The sequence below is a fragment of the Sturnus vulgaris genome, chromosome 2, assembly GCF_052056855.1.
Source record: "Sturnus vulgaris isolate bStuVul1 chromosome 2, bStuVul1.hap1, whole genome shotgun sequence".
Lineage (NCBI taxonomy): Eukaryota > Metazoa > Chordata > Aves > Passeriformes > Sturnidae > Sturnus > Sturnus vulgaris.
Window position 1 is genome coordinate 83,960,703 of NC_142244.1, and position 25,451 is coordinate 83,986,153.

General features: G+C 35.7%; 1 protein-coding gene across 2 annotated transcripts in view; it reads right to left on the bottom strand.

Annotated features, from left to right (window-relative positions):
* Positions 1–304: 304 nt before the first annotated feature.
* The window catches only part of NALF1 (NALCN channel auxiliary factor 1), a 438,427-nt gene continuing 413,280 nt past the window's right edge, over positions 305–25,451 (bottom strand). The window contains exons 2-3 of one of the 2 annotated variants that reach the window (XM_014873340.2): positions 15,391–15,562; positions 305–4,160 (exon numbers count right to left, since the gene is read on the bottom strand). In XM_014873340.2, the coding sequence (XP_014728826.2) occupies positions 3,865–4,160; positions 15,391–15,562 (468 nt within the window). In that variant the 3' untranslated portion in view covers positions 305–3,864. Of the gene's footprint in view, positions 4,161–15,390; positions 15,563–25,451 lie in introns of those variants that run through there. The other variant, XR_015801599.1, reaches the window with a different exon arrangement.

A 25,451-nucleotide genomic window follows, 5' to 3' on the forward strand; every position in this document is an offset into this window, starting at 1 on the left:
AGCTGAGAGTCACAATGTGTACCAGATGATACCTGCTATCTCTGCTGTTTGAAATACAGCTCTCATTCTTTTATTCTTTCTTCTTTAATCATGCAGAATAAAGTTATTTTTAACCCTCAAGAAGAAATATTTTTGTTTGGTTTGTAACTATTGTTCCACAGATTCTTTGGCAGCTGATGGCTTGGTTTCATCATTTATAGAACTAAAACTTCATTCTAACATTTTGTTGGTTTTTTTGTCTTTAAATTATGGTGTGCAGAAGGACAGCCTTCACCTGCTATATTAAAAAAAAAAAAAAAAGAAAAAAGATACTGTCTCTTTAATGAAAGAAAAGCATCAATATACTGTATTACTGAATGCAAATGCAATAAGGAATAACATATAGCTCTGGTTATGTTATATGACATTTGGCTTAGCAGTATAAACATATTGCACAAAATCTGAATTTTCCCTATTGCAGAAAATAAGATGATAAAGACATGGGAAATTAATTTCTTCCATATGATCATAAAATAAATATTTTTTTTCTTTTTCTTCTCATCAGTCATTTGCAGAAAGATTTTAATATTACTTCTTTGTTAAGCCAGCTCTTTATCATGTATGTATTAGGCATACAGTACAAGGAGAAATGGAACAAGATGGCAGTTATAGCAGTGGCAAGATGCAAATTTATTCTGAAAAAAAGTAATATGTGCACAATATCAAGCATGCTTAAGTTTGTGCCAGGAAAACTATTACGAATGAAGAATGGATGGGATGGAATTTTGCATCATACATGATTACATGTTGCTTAACTTCATAGAAAAGTCTTTGTCTACTCCTGATGTCCCAGGTATCACCAAGAGAAGCTGCTTACCACACTGCTAGAGTGAAAATGGCAACAGATACCCCAGCAGTATTCAACAGCAACATGACTCTTTGTTTCAGAAATTAAAGAAATAGACCTCAAAAAGATGACAGAGAAAATTCACAGACCATTGAACTGCAGGCACTAACTCCAGGTAGGGAGAGGGGGATGAATTTATTACATCTTGTAATTGAAAGTCTGTAATTGTTTTCTGCTTCATTTTCCCCAAGTTTAATTAGGCTACATTATGTATGTGATGTTGTTGTCACTGTTTTTCCTCCTGTCTCTCTCATATTGTATGACATGACTGAGTGTAGCCAAGCAGTGGAGGAATCATTTTTCACTGACACCACTTGAAAACATTTTTATAGAAAAATAAGGGATGAAGAATGAAGAAGAGCAGAAAAGAAGAAATAAAATACCTTAAAGATAGATCACTACAATAATTCACCATGAAGTAAAAGAGAAATAATAAAAACTCTTCTTCAGGTGCCAATTCAATTGAGATGAACCAGACCAGGTACTGTATTGGTACAGTGTAAAAATAGATGACAGTGAGTAATGGTGTGAACAAAAAACCATGAGGTACATCACAGAAATGGATGTTGGATGGCCTTTGCACAGCAGAGGTAGATAAAGGTTATAACAAACTGTTTACTGACCATGTACACTTAGTAGAATTAAGAGGTCAGTTGAACAAGAGCTCACCTAGTAAGAGCTTTCTCAGTAGTGTGACTTATCAGCTGTTGTACAGTACCAGAGCACTGCCCAGTTATTGCTCCATCACTTTTCAGTAACATTTCTGTCCTTCAAAAGTCTACATTCTACCATTAGTTAAGGCTTTTTCTTTTGCATTTCTACATTTTCCCCCAATTTTGCATCAATTCATTGTAATTAATACATGTGCCTCTAACAGAAAAGAAAATAAATTAAAAAGCACCATGTTTTATTGAACAAAATATAGCATGTGCAAGGAAGGGAAGGGAGGAATTATAGAAACAAACCAGTGCTGAAGAATTTTGCATTAGCTGGTGCTTTTTGCTGTTGTCGTATTTGCACAGATCGTTTTAGGCTCCTCAGTCCAGGTTGTAGCAAAACACTATCAAAACAAACACTCTTGCAAAACATTTGAGCTTCGCAGCTTAACATGTGCATCTCGAACCGCTTAAGCAGCATGGTTATCTTCTTTTTGTTTTTCTCCAGAATTTAACAGACCGTAAATTGTATACAAAAACGCATTATGCACCAGTGATTAAATGTTCTTACAACATTAATATTTATCAAGGGGTATTTCATAGCTAGAAAGTAGGTAACTATATTTTATTTCCTAAGAGAACATTTTCTATAGTTTTCCTTCATTTCCCAGCTACACAGCAAACATCTCTAAAGTGCACTTCCCAAGTGTAGTTAGAGAATAGGAAGGAATGTAAAGTTTTTAAAAACAGCCCTTATTAACTTTTCCTTCCATTGATTCTACTGTAAACTCTAAAAAGCCTTTTTAAAAAGCAAATTCTCATATACTCAGCAGGTGAAATGTTCCCACAAAAATAAAAGTAAACAAATTCAAAACCACCCCAAACAATGAAAAACCAGCATATTACAATCTTTTCTCTTGACTACTCATATCCTAGTATATATTTACTGTTTTTATTGCACATTTATGAAAACGGTTGTCCTATATATTTAAAAAAAAATAGTTTCTTTATCTGTGCTAACACATTCTTGTGCATCCTTAATAAACTAGAGTTACTTTCAACAACATGTAGGTAATAGAAAAACAATGGAATCAAACCAAGGAGATAATTTATATTGTAGATGTTCAAAGACTTCTAGTGTAATTTTTGTTGCGACAAAAAGAGTTGAATTTTGGAAGTTCTTGGCTCCCATTAGTTATGGAAAGCTGCTGGTTATGTGACAGCAGGAGAACTCAAAACGTGATTCACAATGAATGTCAATCCTTCACCTCCAATATGAAGGCTTCCCAACTATTCAACTTGCTGAGCATAACTGGTTTTACTTAACATATCTAGAAAAGGCTGCTCCTGTTCAACTGACCAGTGAGAAAGGACTGGACTTCTTCAAAACGGGTATTGGAGCAACAGTTTGTTATATATTTCTTTATACTTTTTTAACTGTCCGATCCCACCTTGTAAGGAGAGCACTTGTTTGTTCAGATAAAAGGAACCCCCTTCATGCTCCTTTTGGGTTTGCTCAGTCAACTGTTTTGTGCAACAGTGGCAGAGGCACACTGGAATTGTGTACCCATTCATTGTGATTACACAGACAGAAGCAAATGTATGTTGTCTGTGATGGTAGATGGGAAAGGGAAAGGAGATGCATGGTTCCCATGGATAAGAGGACAGTAAGGTTTGTTTGGGGTTCTTTTTGTGGTTGCTTTTTTATTTTCTTTTCTTATTCTTTTCTCTTTTTGGTTAAATTTTGGTTTTCTTGTTCTTTTTGTGGGTTTTTGTTGGGTTTTTTTGTGGGCTTTTTTATTTTGTTTTGGTTTGATTTGTGGGCTTTTTTTCTGTTTTTTCTTTTTTTTTCTTTTTTTTTTCCTTTTTTTTTTTTTTTTTTTTTTGGCTATGTCATGAAATCATAGCAGTCATTCCTCTAATAGAAACTGACAGGACATAAAAGACAGAACTATCAGATGAACACACACAATGACTAGAAATATATTGACAGAGAAAAGACTTAATTTAGCTTTGAGAAACTGTCCCAAAAATAAAATCCTGTATTAACAAGTGCAAAAAACAAACAAAAAAAAAGAAACTTCAAACATTAAAACACAGTGTATAAAATGGTGTGAGAAAGTTAAGTCACCAGACAGCCTTTTAGTCAATAAAAAGCTGTGTTTGTGTGTCCTTGTTGTTTGGGTAGCGGCCCATTCTTTTCATTTTACCCAAAAGGTCATTCAAGAAGAGATCTGAGGGTAAAGCACTCAGTCCTTGCTATTTTTGACTGTAGCAATTTGGGCCTGTTGTGTTTCTATCATGTAAGATGAATCCTTTCTTTTATTCCTCATTGGTTGAATTTTCTTCCAAAGTTGTTATGCTTCCAAAGCCCAGTCCTGTTGAGTTCTGTGCTGCTGAGACTGTAAGTACTGTATGTAAGAGAATTAATACAAGAACACACAGTTTAAGTCTGCTGTTACACAGTCTTGATGCTGATGAAACTGTGAGCGATGTCCTGTGACACATTGTTGAGCCACTTGTTTTTATAGTCCCTTTGGGTTGATGATCTGATAATAGTCCCCATCTGACATCACAGCATTCTGGTTCTGCATTGGTTGGATAGTTTTCATAGAGCCCTGTAGGGTAAAAACAAAAGAAAAATAAGTACCAGGAACAAGGACTGACAGAAGTAGTAGTTTGGAGGAACAGTTTTTAGTCAGCATTTAGTCTAAGCTGTTGAATCCATATCTTTGGGTGAGACTGAGGCCCTCAGAAGTCCTGAAGAAATATGCATCACCTAACAGGAAGCAGCATCAAAAGATCATTCAGCAGAAGTATGACACTGAGCATGATTGTGTAAAGAAGCAACATTGAAAAGTAATTATTGACATTTGAATGTAAGAATGTTTGAATTCTTCCTTTTTGGGAAGTAACAACCAATGATGAAGTAAGAACTAATCAACCAGGATGTTTCCACAAAATTTAGACCTTGAAATTTTTCCTTCAGTATGTGATCACTTAAAGACAGTCATTAAATAACAAATAATATCCTACCTCATCTGAGTTCTTTCAGCTGGATATTGCCTTCAACATATCCCAGAGGTGAAAACAATCTGTCCTTGCCATACAATGGTTGGATCTCCTGATGCTTCTGATTATACAGCTAGGACATTTTTGCCTTTGAACTTTGCTGAGTTCAAACGATCTCCTTACGAATTTTTGAACACTAATAGGAACTCTATCTTTTTGGAAATTGCCAGTGTTGTCTGCATTACTATATAGGAGATTAACATAACCAGAGTGTTCTGTTTGCTTCTCACATACCTTTTCTTCTGATAAATTAAAATAAGCTATTTTGACTATTTAACTAGTGTTCAAATGCAAGAATGTCTAACATAATGGACAAACACTTTTTCTCCAGTGTTTCTCCAATTTTGAAATAAATAATATAGATAGAACTAGGTTTTTCTAGGGAAAAATTATCTATCTGTGTTGAAATATTAGAATAGCAATATTGAAAGCAGCTTTATTTCTTGAAAGAAGAATTACATTTTCTCCAAAACATCACAACAATATTACTTTCAAAAAGCAATTTAGATGCAACATTCTTAGGTCCAGTCATCAGATTTCTTGTACTTTGATAATAACCTGTAAAGAAAAGCAGTACACCTTAAAATATGATAAATCTGAATGCTTTAATTCCTACTTCCATAATACTGATGTGCAACTAAACAAAAAATGTGTTAGGTATGCTAAGAATGTTAAGATGCCTAAATTGACATGTTTTTACATAGCTGACACAATTGTCTGCTAGGGTATATCTGAGTCCAAATAAAGTTGCCTTTGTTTTTGGATTTAATCAAAATTTTAAAGATTCAGGAATGAAAGCAACTTGTTTCATGTTCTGTAAATTCAGAGTTTATCCTATGCTAAACCTGACAAATTTTTCCACTTCTGCAGTCAGAAACTTAATGCAGCATTCCAAAGTTTGAAAATTATTTATTCTCACTCTAGAACATTGCTGAAAGGATCACATTTTCCTTTAATAAATTCTATTGCATTTTGAAACTTCTGGACAATTGTTCATTGAACATATAATAAAACAGTCTTATTTTCTGAGACCCATCTTTTGGTGTTTGTGTGCTTAAGTCTGTTTTTAAACATTGCAACATACAGGCAATGCCTCTCAAAGCAGGGAATTATGATTTGTTTTGTGAACTGCAGCAGCTCAAACGATTAGTAGTAATTGAAGAGACACAGAGAATGGTTAATGCTTTGATCCCACCGAGGCTTGTTTACTTTTCAAACTATAATTTCTGCCTTTCTTGTTACTGGAAAACCCAGACTTCCTTTGAAATCAAAGCTATGTATATAAGTTGGCAATCAAAATGTATTTAAATAGTTCATATGCACTTAGTGAATTATAAATAAATTGATGACAAGTCGACATTCAAAGATGAATTGAACTTGTTCCTTAATGTAAAATTACATTTCCTCTTTATTTCAATTCAACAGTTGAATTTCGGTTTTGAATTTGGAGTTACATATTAAATAAACAATTAACTACAGAGCCACTATTAATATGATGGTGTAGATTTAGATAAGGTCAGTAAGACCTTTTGTACTGAACACAACACATTCTTCACCACATACTCGTTTGTAGCCATAAATATAAGCTTTTGACCCTTGGATATAATTAGTCCATCTATTAAGTCAGAGGTTTACAAATGTGTAACTTAACTAGAAATCCAGGTAAACTGGCTACATCTCCTTGGAAAATCAAGGAGGAAAAACTAATTTGTTCTTTCATCAAAATATTCATAGAACCATAGAATGGCTTGGGTTGGATGGGACCTCAAATATCATCTAGTTTCAACCTCTCTGCTGTGTGCAGAGGCACTTTTCACTAGACCAGGCTGCTCAAAGCCCCATCCAAGCTGGCCTTGAAAACTTCCATGGATGTGGAGTCCACAGCTTCTCTGGGCAACCTGTTCCAGTTCCTCACCATCCTCACAGTAAAGAATTTCTTCCTAAAATTCCTTCCTAATTTCTGATCTAAATCTATTTTTTCAGTTTGAAACCATTCCCCTTGCCCTATCACCACTCACTATTTAAAAAAGGTCTTTCTCCATCTTTTTTGCAGGTTCCCTTCAAGAAGGCCACAATTAGGGCAGCCAAAGCCTTTACTTTTCCAGCTCTCTTAGTCTTTCCTCACAGGAAATGTGCTCCATTCCTTTGATCATCTAGGTGTCCCTCCTCTGGACCTGCTCCAAGAGGTTGATGTCCTTCTTGTGCTGAGGACCCTGGAGCTGGATGCAGTGTCCCAGGTGAGGTCTTACCAGAGCAAAGTAGAAGGTTGGTGTCACTTCCTTTGCCCTGCTGGCCATGCTGCTTTTGATGCATCCCAGGACACAGTGGCTTTCTGCACTAAGAGCACATATTGCTGGATCATATCCAGCCTCTCATCCATCCAGTCCTTCTGGGCAAGGGCTGCTCTAGATCTGTTCATCCACCAGCCAGTTTTTATATCAGAGGTTGCCTCGACCAAAGGAACTTGTACTTGGTTTTGTTAAACCTCATGAGATTCCCGTGGGTCCACTTCTTGAGCTTGCCTAGGTCCCTCTGGATGGCATCTTATCCTTCAGATGTGTCAACCACTCCACTCATATTGGTATCACCTGCAAATTTACTAAGGGCAAATCTCGATCTCTTCATTGACAAAGATATGAAATAACACTTCATTGTAGAAGACTGCTCAGTTGGTCAGGCAGGACTGGCCCTTGTTGACTGTCTCAAACCTCCCTGTTCTCCATGTGCCTTAGCACAGCTTCTAGAAGGATCTGTTACATGATCTTCCCAGCCACAGAGGTGACTCTGACGGGTTTGTAGTTCCTATCATCTTCCTTGACCTGTCAACTACAACCTTTTTTAAAGATGGGTTCAATGTTGTCCTTTTTCCAGTCTCCTGGGACTTTACGTGATTGCCATGACTTTTCAATATCAGGGAGTGTGGCTTGGCAGCTACATCTGCCAATTCCCTTGGGTCTCTGGGGATGTAACTCATTGGGTCTCATAGACTTATTCATGTTCCTCAGGTAGTCATGAACCTGATCTTTACTTACAGTGGGAGGGACTTTTGCTCCAGTCCACATCCTGCTGTCCACCCAGTTAAAAGATAGAGGAAGAAAGGGTGCCATTCAAGACTGAGGCAAAAGTGTTGTTGAATACCTCAGCCTCCTCCTCATCCACTGTTTTCAGTTTTCCAGCCTTGTTTATGGGGATACACGTTCTTTGGCCTTCCTTTAATTGTTGATATAGGCACAGAAGCCTTTTTTTTTTAATTCTTTGCCTGCTTTGACAAGTTCAGTTCCAGCTTCCTCTTGCCCCATCTCTACATAACCTGATTTCATCTCTATGCTTTTCCAAGGGTACCTGTCCTTGCTTCCACTGCCTGTGCATTTGCTTCTCTCCCTTTTGTTTGACTTTTGTTTAAATATTAAATACATGGGTATAAGAAATAAAAACCGTATCTGTACCCACGAAACCACCAAGACTTCCCCTTTCCTCTTTAGCCTTTATAGTTCAGTTTGTAGACATTATTATTTTATATTACTTGGATGTTTTGTAACTGTATTTCTGAGGCTGACCAGCTCAGTAATTGGCTTGTAATGCACTTTACTTTTCACTTTTTACTTAAAATTCTCAGTTCTGTGTCTTAATTTCCAAACTCTTCCCAGCACTCAGCTATATTTCACCAGCAGAAATCTTAGTCCATATGGTAGTACTTGGACCTTTACTATAATCAAGGATGTAGAATTTGCCAGGAGACTTTTTTATTTCAAACCATTCTCCAGACAGATATGCTACCACTCACAAAGATCATGTAAAAGCTCTCTCTTTTCTTTGTAACCAGATAGGTCTTTTCCCACATGAAGATAACATTTTGATGATCAGCACAGAAGTTACATCTATAGGGACTGTGAGTTACTAGTGCTGATGCAAGTATTAAGGCTACTGGTTCTACTGAGACTGTTAACGGAGACATGACTGGATAAATCCTGTATGTCCTGCTCAGCTGAATCAGACTAAAAGAAAAAGGAGTGACAGCATAAATATCATATTCACTTTGTGAAATGTGCCTTAGGGAAAAAGCAGCAAAGCCCAAGCAAGTTCTTACACAAAAATTGAAATCACATAGACCATTGATGAATGCATGGTCTGCTGATCAGCTAGATCACCATCTAACTCAGAGACTGCTGTGGTTTCTGCCTGAGTAGTTGCAGAAAACAGCCTGTAAAAGCAGTGGTTGCATTCCAATGACTCTTCTCGTCACTGTCAGGATGTGTGACGCTTGTGGCTGGATTTGAATCTGCAGCAGGTGGTCTGACTTGGCTTCTTGGTTTATTTGTACAGAAAGAGTTATGAAGCCACAGTATTCTGCATTATGAGAAACTGGTCTGGTTGATATATGTGTTGTCATTGCTGGATAAGTATTTGGGAAGCCGCAGAAACAAAACAGATCTTATGATATGTTATGTTTGTTCCTCTTTTGCCTTCGGTAGAATCCTAACCTGTGCTCATTTTTCACATAGATTTCTGATTATTTTTGAGAGGTATATGAAGTTTCTTGTGCTTGAAAAAAGATCTTAAAAGAAGATAAGTGGATTTAATGTACCAGAAGTTTTGAATACTCCATTTTATTGTGAAGCCCAAAGTAAATAATGTCTGCCAAGAGTGATCCATCCAGCATTGACATCACTGTATCAGTGAATGCCAGCACTCTGCATGGCATTTCTGTTTCTGAGGAATTATTTCTGAGATTTCAGTATTAACATTTTCCAACTACGGAAGTCAAGATAACACATTAGATATTATATGACTAGATTTCACGGCTTGCTTACAACTGATCTGGAAGCCAGAACTTTTTGATCTTATCCAGATGGTCTTCTCAATTTCTAAATTGCTGTATCTGTGACACATCATGATGATTAGACATGCATTTTATACCTTTCACATTATAAAAAAAAGAGAAACAAAATTATATGTAAGAGTATTGAAGATGAATAAGTTAATCTTTATTCAAACAGATTATTCTAAACTGGTGAAAAAGACTGTTCAGCTCTTTGGAAAAGGCTAACTTCCATTACTCAATTCCAATTGTCGGAGGAGATCTGGATGGGAGATCTGTGTTGTTGTCTTTTAAGATTCTTTTTTATCACTATATTTTGGTTATTATTTAAAATAATTGACTCATGAACATTTTCTTATGTGTATGCCTATGTGCTCACATCCAAGAAGAATTCATAGTGTTTCTTTATGATATATGGACTTCTTTCCTAAATTATCCATAGGGGCGTTTTCCTGCTGCTGGTGTAAGTCAATGTTACCCCTCCAAAACTGAGCTGCTGCAAGTCAGAAAAATGATTAAATAACTGATTCTTAAAACTATACAATGAAGGTTTTTATCTCTTCTGTTTTGAGATACAGGAAGAAATGCTTCTAGAAAACATTTGTCTTTTCCCAGTCCTTCTCCAGTTTTGTTTCTACATGTAGAATCTTTGATTAAAAGGATGCACTATTATGATATGATAGGGAAGAGTTATACATACCTAAGTACTGTGTCACCATAGAAAGTTGAAGGCTATCAATAAGTAAAATGTCTGGGTCATTATCATAGGAGAAGAATATTTGCAGCTCATAAACCTATTATGATATTGGGAAAGCCCCAATACTCAAGACTAGAAGAAAACTAGACTCATAAAGATGAGCTCTTTAGTTGACAGATTTTGCAGCAAAAGCCATGTCAAATTTTCCCTGTAAGCAGATCCATGGCTAGTAACAATTTAAACCATGCTTGTCAAACATAAAAAGGATTTGTCCTGCTGTCTGTATTAGTTTAATATTTTGATATTTTAGGCCCTATTAAGAGATGCAGACAGGAGGCAAATGACACATATGAGATATTTTTAGAGGAAGAATTTGGATCAAATATATGGGTTTTTTGAATTTGCCAAGAACAACATAAAGCAGATTGAATTCGGAGTGATTTTCCCTTCTTAAATTGTTCTACAGAAGAGATAGATTGTATTGCTTTCTATATATCACATTTTCTCAAGGAAATTGCTTTTCAAATTGCACCGAAATCAGCGCATCTGTTTTGAAAGAGACACACTATAGCTAAACCTAGTTGGTGAAACTCAGTTGAACATCTGCCCCTTGAGAGGAAGCTGCAGCTTACAGAATTACTCCTAATACTTTTGCTGAGCTTTGGTAGTCATGAAACTTCTACAGATTGATGAGAATTTTCTGTAATAATTCTCACTATGTCTGTATAAACATTCGTGTGTGCTATGAAGCATGACTGACAGTTTTATTTCCAGTGAATTTTTTACTCCAAAGGAGGTGGAGTTTCCATGGAAGTGTTACTTTGCATGGATCACATAAACATATGTTACTGTTATTTTGCCAAAAATTGATTCATGCTGTGTTCCAAACAACTGAGATGTTAATCAGAACACATAAAATTAGGAGTCTAAATTAATATGAATTGAAATATATTGGTAATTTAAAGCACCTGAATCACCTGTATACTTCTATTTTCTCCTTCTGATTGAAAATTATCAGATGTCTGTTCAACACAGGAGAATAGACAAATTTGATTCACCTCTTGATGGCAGAAGATTCGTTCTGATGGCACTCCTCTTAGGAAGTACTGAGGGGTGTCATCATGCTTTTGGAAGAAGTTAATGCAACACATCTCTGACTTGTTACTGCTCACTACGTTCCCTTCTTTTCCTTCAAAGAGGAACTCTCTGTCTCCATTAAATGCCATGACATCTCTACAGCAAGAGTGTGAGTATGTGGCTGTGTAATGGTCCTGTTATGCCACAGGGCACAAAGAGACTATAAGTCATGGTCATTACAAAGAAAGCCCTTAGGAGCACAAATAGCCCTAAGACTGCACTCTAAACTGGCCCAGACTTGGCATAAGGACAGCAGTTTCTCCAAGCAGTCAGAATAGACTATATCTGCATTAACAAGCAATTTTGGGAATATGAGAAGCACAATGAAGCAGCTGGTACTGTGTGTCTATCTCACATCGGCCCTAAATGTCCCTGAAGGGATTTTTCTTCACTGTAGTCCTAGTATAATTTTGTAGACAAAATATGCATTAATGGTTGGTGTAGGATAGTATGATGCTGTAGCCCATCTCCTTATTTAGTTAAGGAAGAGACTACTACATTTACAATAGAAAACAATCCCACTAGTGTGAACACTGTTTTCTTAGAAGTTACAGTGTAAAACCTTGCCTGGAACTTTGCATGGACTAATTCACTGTAATTTGCCATGTGTATGTGCACCTGAAAACTATTGTTATCTCCCTCAAATAAGATTCTGATTTGCATAGACAGTTCTAGGCAGCTGAGCTGTAAAAAAAACAAACATTGGATGAAACCACTGGAAACTTCAGTCATACGGATATGAACTCCAAAGGTCGAAACTGAAAGTAATTACTCAGTTTTAATGAATCTGAATATCAGAATGTTACAGCACAGTACCTGATGGAAAGATCAATATTTTTCCTTCTATGTCCTGGAAGAAAGCAGGCAAGAAGGGAACACTAAATTCTTTCTAACTGCATATTTCCATAATCAGAAACACACTGTGATTCTGATTGTTTTGATTAATCTCTCAAGTACTTTCTTTTGCACTGCAGTTGCTCCACACACTCATATGCATTTCTACAAAAGACGAGTTCTGGTGATATAAAATGAGTGTAGTGTGCCTTCTCTCTTTCCTACTATATGCTTTCTTTGGAGGTGATCAAGTTAGACATTCTCAGGCTAGAATACTTGCTACTATATGAGGTTTTCAGGAATTTCCAAGTTGTTAGTAATCCATATTATTCACTACAATTTATTTTCTTCTAAATTTAGTGACAAATATAACAATGACTGCAATATTTATTGGGGAAAAATAGCTGGTTCTATGCTGTTTACTCATCATGTGGACCTTCTAAGGAAGGGTATTATTATTGTTATTATTTCCTTTTACAGTCTCCAGGGTTTTTTTTTTTTTTTTTGTTTGGGTTTTTTTTTTTTTTTTTTTTTTTTTTTTTGTTGTTGTTGTTGTTGTTTTGTTTGTTTGTTTGTTTTTTCCAGACCCCAACATCACAAAAATCCTGGCCTGAAAGAAAAAAAAAAAGTGTGGGTTCCCTGTTGTCCACCAGTACTGCCATGCCTTTATCTCCAGCTGATCTCTGTGTTCTGACTTACTGCTGTGGTAGGACAGGACTGAAAGTGGAGGGGGCAGCTCCTACTGCCAGGGCACCTCCCAGCATGGAGTATGTAGCCACATCAACCTCTACTTGGCTACAATTTTTGTTTTTTGTGGTAATGTTTTTTGCGTTCATCCTGAGCTCTGGGCTGTAGTCAATACCAAATAAAATCAGGTATTGACTGATTAAATAATAAAATAAAATTAATATTGTAGTAAAAAATAAAACCCTTGTATCTCTTTTCTTGTTACTTTACACCTAAATATTAACTAAAGATACCTTTTGACTCTTTTGTGTTTTTCTAATGAAAAGACAAATCAATAAATAGAAATCTCAGGTGTATACCAGATGGAAACTCACAAAAAGTGCAGTAAGAGATGTCCCTCAAGACACGGGTGAGCTTCTTTCTGCTGTTTTTCTTCAAAAGAATTTCAATCTATGTAGGTTTGTCTATCACAAACTATTCTGAGGCAGAGTGTTTTGTCTGCTGTTAAGCTCACTGTACTTTGCATGAAATAAATCTGCTTTCATTAAGCTGCGGAGAGGTATAATTCTTTATTCCTGCAGCAGATTACAGTCTAATTTCTCATTGTTTAGTGGCAGGAAGCACTCTTACAGTGAGCTGCTGCTTAATAAGGGTGAAAATGGGCTTGTGTTCCAGACAGAGTTTGAATTGCTGCCTTGTACCTGTACTCAACATCTTCCCTTGCACACAAGTCTCTAGGGTCAGCATACTGACTCCCATGGGTCTGTGAACACAAGCTCTGCTCTGCTGCTGCAGCTGGGTTTGGACTTGAGATGACCAAATGTTCAACCAAATATTTGCTAGTGGGCTGCTGAGATGAGATTTAAGTCACTGCGATTTTAAGTGTCTGCAATAAGACCCTGGTGTCTAAGAGCAGCTACAGCAAATAGAGTACAGCCAGCAAATGTGAGCAAGTCCTCTCCTCAGGTGCAGGTGCCAACTCAGGATGAATGAAACAGCTCTCAGCTCTGCTGTCTACACCAATGACTCTCTAGGGAGAGCTTAGTCACAGAGTTCATGGTAGATACCCACATTATTAGTACCTGCAGTAAAATGAGCTTAATCCTCCCCTAAAGCTGCTTTTTCACTCCAAACTCAGAGATGTCAGTAGTCTTTTCAAAGTCATCTATTTTGTGTATTTTAAGAAGGAATTTGGATTATGAGTTATACTAAGAAAATTCAGAGATGGATATATATTTTCTAACAGATTTTCTGAAATACGTGCCAAGATGATTTTGTTTGCTATTGGTTTGGTTTCTTGCCATTGTGTACGTGTGTGTACATGTATACACATGCATATACATGAACACACACACATATAGATTGTGTACTTGTGGTAAATAAGATTTTCCTAAGTCTCTCACTCCGACTATACTACCCTAAACTGGAAAATAATTCTCATTTGCTTACTGTGTATACATATTGGAAAGCTATTAATTTTTTAAAAATGCATTGAAGTGCTAAGCACCTTATTGATGATTGAAAATTGTAATTCAGCTCACTTTTTGTTATATTTTCTTTTGCATATGGATGGATATTGCTTGATTGTGTGTAATAGGTTTAATCTCCAAGAAAAAAAATCCAGTAAATGTCTTGCTATCAGAATCATCTTAAATCTAAACACAGGGTATAAGGAGACGTGAGTGGCCATGATCTTTATGCCTGCATCTGAGATTATATATAACATTAATGGATTTTTATAATTAACTCTTGTTTTAAGTAGCTTACCTTAGGCAACTTATTTAGTATCATGATTTCCAATGGACTCCTAATTTAGAGGTGAAGACAGTTTAATTTCTGATATTTGAACTAGGGTGCAAAAGGATCTAAATGTCGAAATTCTTTTTTATCAATTTACTGGCAAAAATTGCCTGAATATCTTCAGGATTCTCAGATGATAATCTAGGCACAGGAATATGAAGATAACCATGGTATAAGCTAAAATTTTGTGTGGATGACTCCCATCCATTCCTGAAAAAAGTATCTGTGGTACCTGAGATATACATTAGCAATACCTTTTAAAATGAAAAAATATTCATAGAATGTAACCATAGTCAATAAGAAACAAGAAAAGATCAGTTCTTCGCATGTGAACAACTGATTCTTAAATTCTTCACTAGTGAAAGATCTTTTCTTAAGCACTTTCTGAGAACTGCTGCACAGTTTTGAATGCTGTGCTTCAGATTCTTGATTTATCTGGCATAAGAATGCAGGCAAACAAAGGTGAACATGCTAAAAACTGGACCTGCCTTTCTCTTTTTTTTCTAAACATTGCACAACATGCAACCTCTTTACTCTGAGTATTGCATGACATGAAGTAAAAGAAATCCTCCACCAAATTATCATGTGTAAAAAATAACCAGAACAATTTTTTTACAGCAATTTTGTTTTGTAAAGCTGATGACTGGCAAGCTGTATCATAACTGTGCATTACTAGATCTGAGCTCAAATCCTACCACCTCCAACAAATCATTCTGATGTGGAATGCCTTCAGGCTCTCAGAGCTAAATTCATGACATTTAGACTTATGAAAATAAGTGAAATTAGTTTTTCTATACTATACCTGTACAGATGAAACTTGATAGTCCTCCATAGATGACATCATCATTGTCTGGTAATATAAAGGGACACCTCGTTTGAACCTCCAAACAGTATTGCTTGCAAGGAATTCTGTTGCTGCAGTGAAACTGTGTGACTTCAAAATACTGGGAACAGAGCCAGGCTTTGTAGACAGTCTGGAAAAAAGAGAAGAACCAGAAATATAGATGGATGACAATAGCACTGTCATTATTAGAAGAACATACTGTACTGCACACCTACATTAATGCTGCTTTTGGAAGAAAATTTTGAGAGCATATCACCTGGATAAAATATGCTCTTAACTTTAGACTGTCCTCCCACTTCAGAAATGAAAACTCCAGCCAAGTCATTTAAGAGCAACAGTTATTCAGGACTAGGTTTATGCTATTATATTATCTTAGTTTGTAAACAGTTATGTCTCTTAGATGTGACTTTTTATTAGACACATGCATGCATGAAACACGGCTTGGTCCCTGCCCCACCACATACTAAGTGAGATCCCAATCTCATTTGAAGCTGGACAATGACAAATTCATGAAAATGCATACAAGAAAGAGTTGAAAACTGGGCTCAGGCCAAGTCTGTCTTTATATCATCTAGAGCTAAGCTACCACGTTGCAATAGATGGTGCTGCTTCCCTTCAAATAAAACCTTATCCAGTCCACAGCATTAAAACACGCATTAGGGTACCTGAACACCAACAGCTGTAGACTACGGGATAAATCTGCTGCAGTGAAAACCAATGTTAACGTTTGGGTACTAAAAGGAACACTTTAAAGATGCTCTCATCTGATGCTGCATAGCTGTGGCTGCAGAACTTGTGATTATTGCAGTTATTGTCACCATTTAAACAGAAAAGTAAAATACACATGCTGATTTAAATTTTTGCTACCTTTTGTCTTCCAAACAATGATGTTTGTCATTAGTATTAAATGATTAAATGTAAAATTAGGTTGGACACTAGGCTACAAAGGTGATGAAAAACCTGTGTGACTGAGTACCGAGAGATTTCCTAGTTCCCCATTTTATTTTCCACTTAACTGTTTTGGAGTACATTACTTACTGTCTAGATACTTGCTGTCTAGGTTGTTACATAACAAAAAACCCCCCACCTTTTTTGTATTTTTTAACTATCTGAAAAGCTTAGTAACTACCTTTCATTAAACATAGACTGAAAACCAATATAGTCAGCTGATCATTTCCATTCTTTCTAGTAATGATGCAGTAAAAAAGAAAACTATAGGTTAAATTTTTAAGCCAAGGAAGTTTAAAAATGACACTTGAAATGACCAATCTAGATGAGAGTTTGGTTTGATTTCAGTATGTTTCATTTTATTGTTATAATTCTTGGTTATAATTTTAGGAATGTCAATAGCATCCTAAATTGTATAATTAATTTCAATGTAGTAGCCCCAGAATCACAAAACTTTTATTTTAGATTGTTCACAACAGAGGCAAGTATGAGTAAGGTTGCTAGGTGATAAAATGAAGCCTTTATCATTAATCTTTGGTTTGTGATTATTGCTTTATAGCAGTTTTTGCTTACTGCACTCTGTAGAACATGGGTTTCTTTTGTTGTTTTCATTATAAATTCAATTTTAATTGCTTACTAAGGTTTCTTATCCACAGTAAATTATTATTGAGAAGGAAGACCAGGAGATGTGTATACCTTTTGTTCTTAAATAAACTTTTAAACAGAAAGTGATTTTCCCACTGTTAATTACATCACCCACCACATTTCTGTTGCTTAAGTTGCTTTACTGGCATTTGCAACAATAAATCACAAAATCACAGAATATACTGAGTTGGAAAAATCCCACAAGGATCACTGAGTTCAGTTCTTGGCCTGGCTCAGGACCATCCCCAAAAGTCACGCCATGTGCATTGTCCACACACTTTCTGAACTCTGTCAGGCTGATGCTGTGACCACTTCCATGGGGAGTTGTTCCAGTGCCCAAACACCCTCTGAGTGAAGAATCTTTTCCTAATAGCCAACTTACACCTCCCCCGACACAACTTCAGGCCACTCCCATGGCTGCTGTCACTGGTCACTGCAGAGCAGGGATCAGTGCCTGCCCCTCCTCTTCCCCTCACCAGAAGCTGTAACTGCACTGAGGTCTCCTTCAGCCTCCTCTAGGCTGAACAGGTCACTCCTCATGCACCTTCTCCCCAGGGCCCTTCATCATCTTTGTTGCCCTCCTTTGGATGCCATCTAATAGCTTTATATTTTTCTTGTGTTGTGGTACCCAAAACTGAACAGAGGATTCAAGGTTAGGTGAAATAAAGCAATATTTTTTTCTATTTTTAATTGGTAATAATAGTCAATTGCTTGAAAACAGGGATGCTGGGTCTGGTAACAGTTATACATTCACAGAGTTTCTTTCCTGATCTTAGACCTGTTTAGTATGAACCCACATGTTCTCTTCATAAAATAGATCTAACAGAAGTAAGTTGGTTTATGATTCATATTTGAAAGTGTAAAACAGTTTTCAGGAAGAATACTGAACCATATATATTGGACCAGAATATAGTCCACCATACATGGTAACAAGAAAATGAGCAAAATCGTGTGTCTACCAAAGCAAGACAGAAAATGTTTATTCAGGAGCAGACGTAAATAATGCAATCATGGGCTTCTATGAAGATTTTTGTGTATCCAATCTATGTTCACACACATCATCTTCCTGCTCTGATTCACAAGTCCTCAGCTTTGTCTCAAAATTACTTTTGAATTCTTGTCTCTATTTCTAAAGAGCACATGAGTATACCTGTTCCTGAGATCTATTTCTCAGATGAATGCCTCCCACTCTGTATCCTTCCTTATTTTCTTTACCCGGCAGCTGATTTCAAACTTGTCTGATGTCTATATTGATATTTTTAATATTCTGGTTCCCTTTTGCTCTGTTTTACCCAGTAAGGTGACATAGACATAGACAAGGCTCATCATGGTGCCTATCTGTCAGTCCTCTGCCTTCATAGCTTTGGCCTCTGCTAATTCCTACATTTCCAGAGAATGCTCAGCCATTGTCTGCAAAATGGTGTATGCCAAGAACTGCACCCAGTAAGCAGTTTTGTCTTTTTCTGGAGAAAAGGGAAAATGATGTAGGTGTCTGCAGTTGAGCTGTGCAGGGTTAGCTGGTAGACCAGAATGTGATTCTTCTCTACTCTTACCACTTCAGATATGATTTAAATGCCTGCTTTTCTAACAAACAACCCATATAATCTCTCCTACCCCCCCTGGTCTTTCTAGGCACCAAAGGTTTTACACAGACATCAGACATCTTACTTTCATGCTTAAATATGTGTTACCTAGGAGGGAGTACAGAAGTGGGAGAATTGATCTCATATTTGCTCATATAACTCTGCTTGACAGTTTTTGCATGAGTCCCATGGCTGAATAAGAAGTTCCAGAGCAGTCCAAAGCCTTTTCTCTGTTTCAGGAACATTGAGAGGTGGCTTTTTAACTTTAGTAGAAGCCCATAATCTAGAACTGAAATTTCTTCTAATTTCTTGAAATTTTCCTAATAATAAAGCAGATATTATGGCCTTTGAACTGCCAGTATTCTTTCTTTTACCCAGGAAAATATAGATTTTTTTTTGGTTGGGAATTTTGCTCTACCTCCTAGCACGTCCAAAATGTTGATTTTCAGAGACTTAAAACATGAGTTACGTAACAAGGCCTAAAACTATCAGTGAAATACATGTTGGCATGTATATTGAGTGTGGTGTTCACTTTACAAACTATGCTTCAATATGACAGATTTTTCAATCTCAAAGAACATCAACAGCTAAAATCCAAGGTTTATAAACCCATTAAATATTTCTCTTATAAAATATTTCATATAAAAATGTTAAATATTAGTTAAATTCTATTAGTATTTTCCTATGTAATTTTCAATGTGTCAGTGGAAAAGATGGATGTGATGAAACTGTGTGATAAACAGCCAGAGGGAGGAAAAAATCCTCTAACTTTTTCATTAAGTAAAGTCTTCTAGAGCAAAATCCTCACTCTTTCAAAACATGCACTTTCTCAAGATTCAAGTCAATAAAACAAATGCCTTGGATTACATTTCAAGAAAAGGAAAGAAGGGCTGTGGCAGCAGTGGATGAAGCTCTCACTCTATTATATCCTCATTTAAAGGAAACAAAGCTAAAAATAACTCCTAACAAAAACTGAATTAAACTGAGTAATAAGACAGAAAGATACATGCATTATGCAGAAATGTAAGAATAGTCAATTATCAATGGTTTTTGAAGAAAAAAGAGGAAATCTAATGATTTAAAAAAAAATCAGAATTTTAGAAAACAAAATTATTTTTATTAACAGGTACTTTATTCGCTGAAGTCAAGGTACCAAAACCAAACCAAACTGACACATGAAGAAGATTTACAATTATTTAGAGTTATAATTTTTTTGCACAATAATATCTTTTTACATGTTGCATATATATAATGTTGAAAAAAATTGAATGGTCTTGTGTTTTGAGCTGGCTTGAGAGATGATTGAAACCTTTGAAATATCATAGCCCCTAACAGAAATTGTCCAAACTGAACTCAAAGATCAGAAAAAACCCTCATCTTTTTATCTTGTTTTTTTTTTTTTTTTTTTTTTTTACTCTTTTTTTAACAAGGGAAAGAGATAAAATAAACTGGATTATTGTTACATCATGACAACCACATACATAAACTAAATACCTGAATATATCTAAAACTCTAATCTCTTTACCATCAGCATAACTTTAGACACTCTGCATTTAAAGAAATACAGTCCTGGCTATTAGATGAGACACTGTGATGACAAGATAGTGGTATCACATAAGAATAAAGTAATCTTTCATGCACAGAAGCATAGATATAAAATCTCAGAAGGATTTAGTGGAAATTTTTCTCATCTAAATAATTTAAATTTACCCTTCTTGGCACCTGTAAGAAAAAAAAATAAAAATTGTACTTTGGAAAAATACACGAATCAATGCTGGCTTTATACCTATGTTCATATGTCTGTGTCCCTCTTTAGAATGATCATCATCAAAATCTTCTTGATAGTTTTAAATTATTAACAATATTGTGCTAAAAACTTATTATAAATTGGGCAGAATAATTTTTTATTTGGCATTCATTTTGTTTCTACTCTATGAGTTTCAAGCAAAAAAATATTTTATTGTTTCAATGACCAATAACCCAACACAAACATCCAGCTTCAGCAATTCGAAGAATGAAAACATCACAAACCAACTAGACACTAAAACTGCATCTTCTTGTCAAATGATTAGAAATAATAAAAGGATTCAGAGTTAACAGGAAGAAAGCAAGTATATGTATGTGTGTGTGCGGAAAATTTTGAGAAGCTGAAAGGACACATTGTGTACTTTTTCTTTCAGGACATTAGGAAGAATACTTATTTTTGTCTGTGTGGAGACTGGCAGTCCCAGTATTGTCATTTTTTCAGATATTCTGTATCTCATAGCATGAGGTTAGACAGTGTCTGAGTTATTTTTTCTGGTATTGAAAGGCAACCAGACAGAGTTCTGAGTTAATACTGTTTCATTAATCACTTAGAGAGGGACCAGAAGGTGCTGGCCCCCAGTGTGGACAGAATGGCTGGGTAGAACAGTGCACTGTCTGACCACAGCCCTGGTCAATAGACTAGCAGACTTCCAACTGACTGTGCAACTGCACAAAATTAATTTTAACAAGATGGTCCCCTTTAAGGTCCCCTCCAACCCAGGCCACTCTATAACTCTATGATTCTCTGATTCTATGATGATTCTACGGTTCTGTGAATCTATGAATCTATTTGTAAGACTGCAAAACCAATGGGAAGATAAAGTACCGTGGATATATACCACAGTCTCCCTTCCTCCCCATCTCATTCTTACTCACCCAGACATGCATAATACATGTGATTCTGGATAACCTAAGCTCTGTCAAAACAGATTGAGTACGTAGCCTTAACTATCTGAGTCATACTGCATAAGAGGTGTCAGTAAAACAGAATGGAAAGGCTCAATCAGTTTCATTCTCTACGAAAGCCATTTCTTCCTGGTTTCCAAGAGATTAATTCAGCTCACTTCTGCCTTTTCCCCTGTTGTTTCTGACTACCATTTCCAGGAAGTACTTTAACTATATTCCATAGAAAAGATTTTTTTTCCTCACTGAGGAAAAGTTTGATGTTGTTAGCTGGGCTATCATAATAATTACACAAAAGGGAACTTAAAAATCATCAAATAGCTCTTACTGTGTAGATGTGAAGGATGGTGGGAGGGAAAGAAAGTAGGAAGAGAAAAGTCACAACAGAAATTCTCTCTCTCAAAATGGTAATTTTTTCTGAATCAAAATAAATTTTAACTGCTTTTAATTGATGCTTTGCATCTATATCCATTCCTCACTGTGAAAATGAAGTCTTCAAAGAGAGCACAACTGAATTATTTCACATACCAGTTGGAAACGAAGCAGCCCGTTATGAACTTGAGAGGTGTTTTGATCAGTGACAGTTTCAATGACATCAGGAAATTTTACCTTATTGGAATAAAGGATTTGCCTTCATAAAGTGTGATATGTTTCCATCTCAGCTTCTCCCAAAGTTTGTGAGTATTTTGAGATAAATTCTGCAGTGTTATGTATAGTCAGAGTACCTCAGGTTGTGACTAATTAATTAATTTTTCCAAGAATATTCATGGAATAATCTGTTATGTAAGCTGAGTTTTTTCAGCAGAACTGGATGGAGAAGCATTCATTTAAAAATGAATAGTGATGTGGCCTTCAAGTTTTAATACATTTTACCTTAGTGATGCTGGTTCATGCTTACTCATTGACAGTGAATAAGCTGTGTATGGACAGTGAGATCTGTTCCCTGTCAGCCTCAGCTGTAGCATGTGATTTTCTGTAACCCTAAAGATTCTAGTACAGAAACTACTGCTTTATGTGCAAAGGGTGATGCCTATTTCACATGTCTAATCTTTGCCTGACTCAGAGTTATGAGTGTTTGAACTATTTAAAGGTGTTATATATGCATTTAAGGTTAGGCCATGTGTTTAAATCTCATGGTTTATTTTGTTGTTGTTTTTGCTGTTGAGCCGGGGTGCATTGTTGTCTCTATGGTATGCTGTGACATTACCACAGCCAATAATGTTGTGTCTTGTAAGGCCCTCATGTCAACATTTCTATGAATTATTATTAAACTATCTGCTTCATCCTAACTTCCTTTGCTTGTTTGTTTCTTTGTTTAGGTATTCCACAGTCTCAAAGTGTAGGCGTTAAGACCGGTAGTAATACTTCATGAGCTGAGATGTTGTCGATAACAGAGTTGGAGAAAAGCTAGTTGCAAAGGCTAAAAAATCTTTCCAACCCTTACTTCCACAGATAAAGATATTCACTCATTCACTTAGAACTGTGCCTGAACACTGACCAAGCAAAAGATGTATATATTAAATGCTATATGTTGGAATTAAGGGCATGAGATTGCAGTTATGGATTTTATGTGGCAATGATGAACCTCAGAAAAGCACACCTATTTCTCCCAGTGATGAAAATTTTGCTGCAAAAGTCACTTCAAATATTATGAGTGCTTTACAGAAGCAAAGCAATGCTACATCTGTGAAGTGCAACCTGTAAAAGGCTTTTTTGGATCACCAGGGGATTATGTGTTGGTTTGAGAGACAGTACATCTTCCTTAGGAAATACTTGGGTCAGTCTCAGTGTCTGCTTTGTGCATTAGGACCTGAGATATCATGTTTTACAAGCAGAGATGCTTGTTAGATAGCTTACAAGTGAATTTTATATAAATTGTGTAACCAAAATATAGATGGTTAACTGGTACAAAACCTGATTAAGTTTGACAACAGTTACAAATATGGACTCCCCAAGGAACTTTGTTATTTTTGAACATTAAGGGCAGTCTGACTTCAGGAAGACTGCATTTTGTACTATGGAATAAAAATCAGCTTTTACAGAGAGCCTTCTGCCCATGAGAGTTGCAGGACTGATGTTGACATTTCTCTTTTGCTGGGCTTTGTTCCCATTCTGAGATTTTGGGCAGCCTCATGATAGGGCTGGCAAAGCACATAAATAATGCAGCAACAGTGACCAGATAGGAGGGAACAATATCCTCCTTCAGATATCTTTGCCAATGAATTTCAGTGGTACCATCAGTGACTAAACATTCTTCGGTACATGCAGTAGGAAAGATATAGCAAGTGGCTTTCAAATATGTGGGTTGCTGAAAATAAGATATTTCATAGGAACCGTTTCTAAAAGGAGATTTTTTTTCTTAAGTTATAATTTTCATTTTGTTTCAGAACTATCAAAATAAAATAATTTTGACTGGGGAATTATTTTTTATTAGGTTTCAAATATTTCTTTCCAAATAAACTATTCTCATTCTGTTTGTACATCCAAATAATCCTCATAAACCGTTCCTTTAAATACACATCACATTATTGTATTTTATTTATTGATATTGATTCATAGGTGTTCTGCTTTTTGGAGAAGTATTTTTGTATATGCATTCACACCAACCCTCACACCTACCCCCACTTTTTTTTTTTTCCTGGGGAATTTAGATTTTTTTAAAAATCTGATCCAGAATTAATAAAAATATCAATCTGAAGTTCTGTACAGCAGACATTATATATTCCAGTTATTCCAGTCTATGTACATTTTAAAAATTCCTTGTGTTATAAGATTGTACCAGGAAATGAGAATATCTGTTTCATATTATGGATACTTATGCCTGAAATTTACAGTAATTTGGAAACAAACACATCTGTTTTGTGATTATTTTAACCTTTGATTTTGTTTGTATTTTATTATAATGAATATTTTCTGTATCTTCATGGATGGAATATCATAAGATAAATATTTTAATATTTATTCAGAAGATTGTTATGCCACAGAATGCAAAATATTGTGTTAAAAGCCAAAATTTTAGTGTTTCCTAAATTAAATAGACAAACTTGTTTCTTCCCCTATTTTATGCATTATATGAATAATTTCATGTGAAAGATGGACATGTTATTTTATTTGAAGATAGAGAAAAAGCAAACCAAGATTGAAACGTATTTGCTAGAATATTGTTGATCTCAGCTTCAGTTTTTATGCTGTGTAACAAGATTTCTTTTAATGAAATACAGATGCGGAATTGCAAGCTGCTCTGCTCACAGCTTTGTTGTTTATATTGGAAATGATGAACTGAAAGATGCAAATATGCTGGCTCCTAATAGAAATATGTTTCCCTGATTTGATGTCTCCTCTCTTTCAGGAGACATTACTGCAGAGGAGATGGCATCAATGTCTCACTTTGGTAATCCTAAGGAGAAAGTATATACATATAAAAGAGAAATCTATAATGTTTCTATCTGCCAAAATAAATCAAGCTTCTGCAATGCAAAAATGTGCAAAATCCTGATCCACCAGTCCTGTCTTTCTGGTGATTAGCCATCCAATCAACTGAGGTCATCAGGATGATTAACTTCCCTGTTGTTTTATAATGCCCTAAAACCTGAACTCATCCTCTGTATCAGAATTCAGTTTTAGCTGTTACTTAATATAGCAAGGAAATATTTTTGAGATCATAAACATCCCTTTGGGTGAGCTTAAAGAAAACTGAAGATTAAATAACTCATTATGGAAATAAATAGTCTGTTAAAAAAAGAAAAGGAGGCACTAGTCTTTGATTTCCTGAGCTTAATAGTATTCAAATAACAAACTATATTAAAATGTTCAAATTACAAAAAATAAAGCAAATTAATAATCTTTAAAATATCTCGTCAGCTTCTCCAGAAAATTTAAGATGCACTGATTTGTAGTCAGCTCACAATGGTCAGGAACCTCTTTTAAAGTTTTACAGCCTTCTAAAATTATATCTAAATTCATGAACCAAACAATGTGTTAAGACTGGAAAGTATTTTTCTTTAAGTCTCCTCTACATAATTTCTGAAGTGATGGTAGTCTGTATAAATCAGCTCACATGGCAGTATTCAGAAGGTTGATACCACTGATTAACAGTGTATGCAGGAGACAAGGAGAGTCTTTATATCCTCTGCT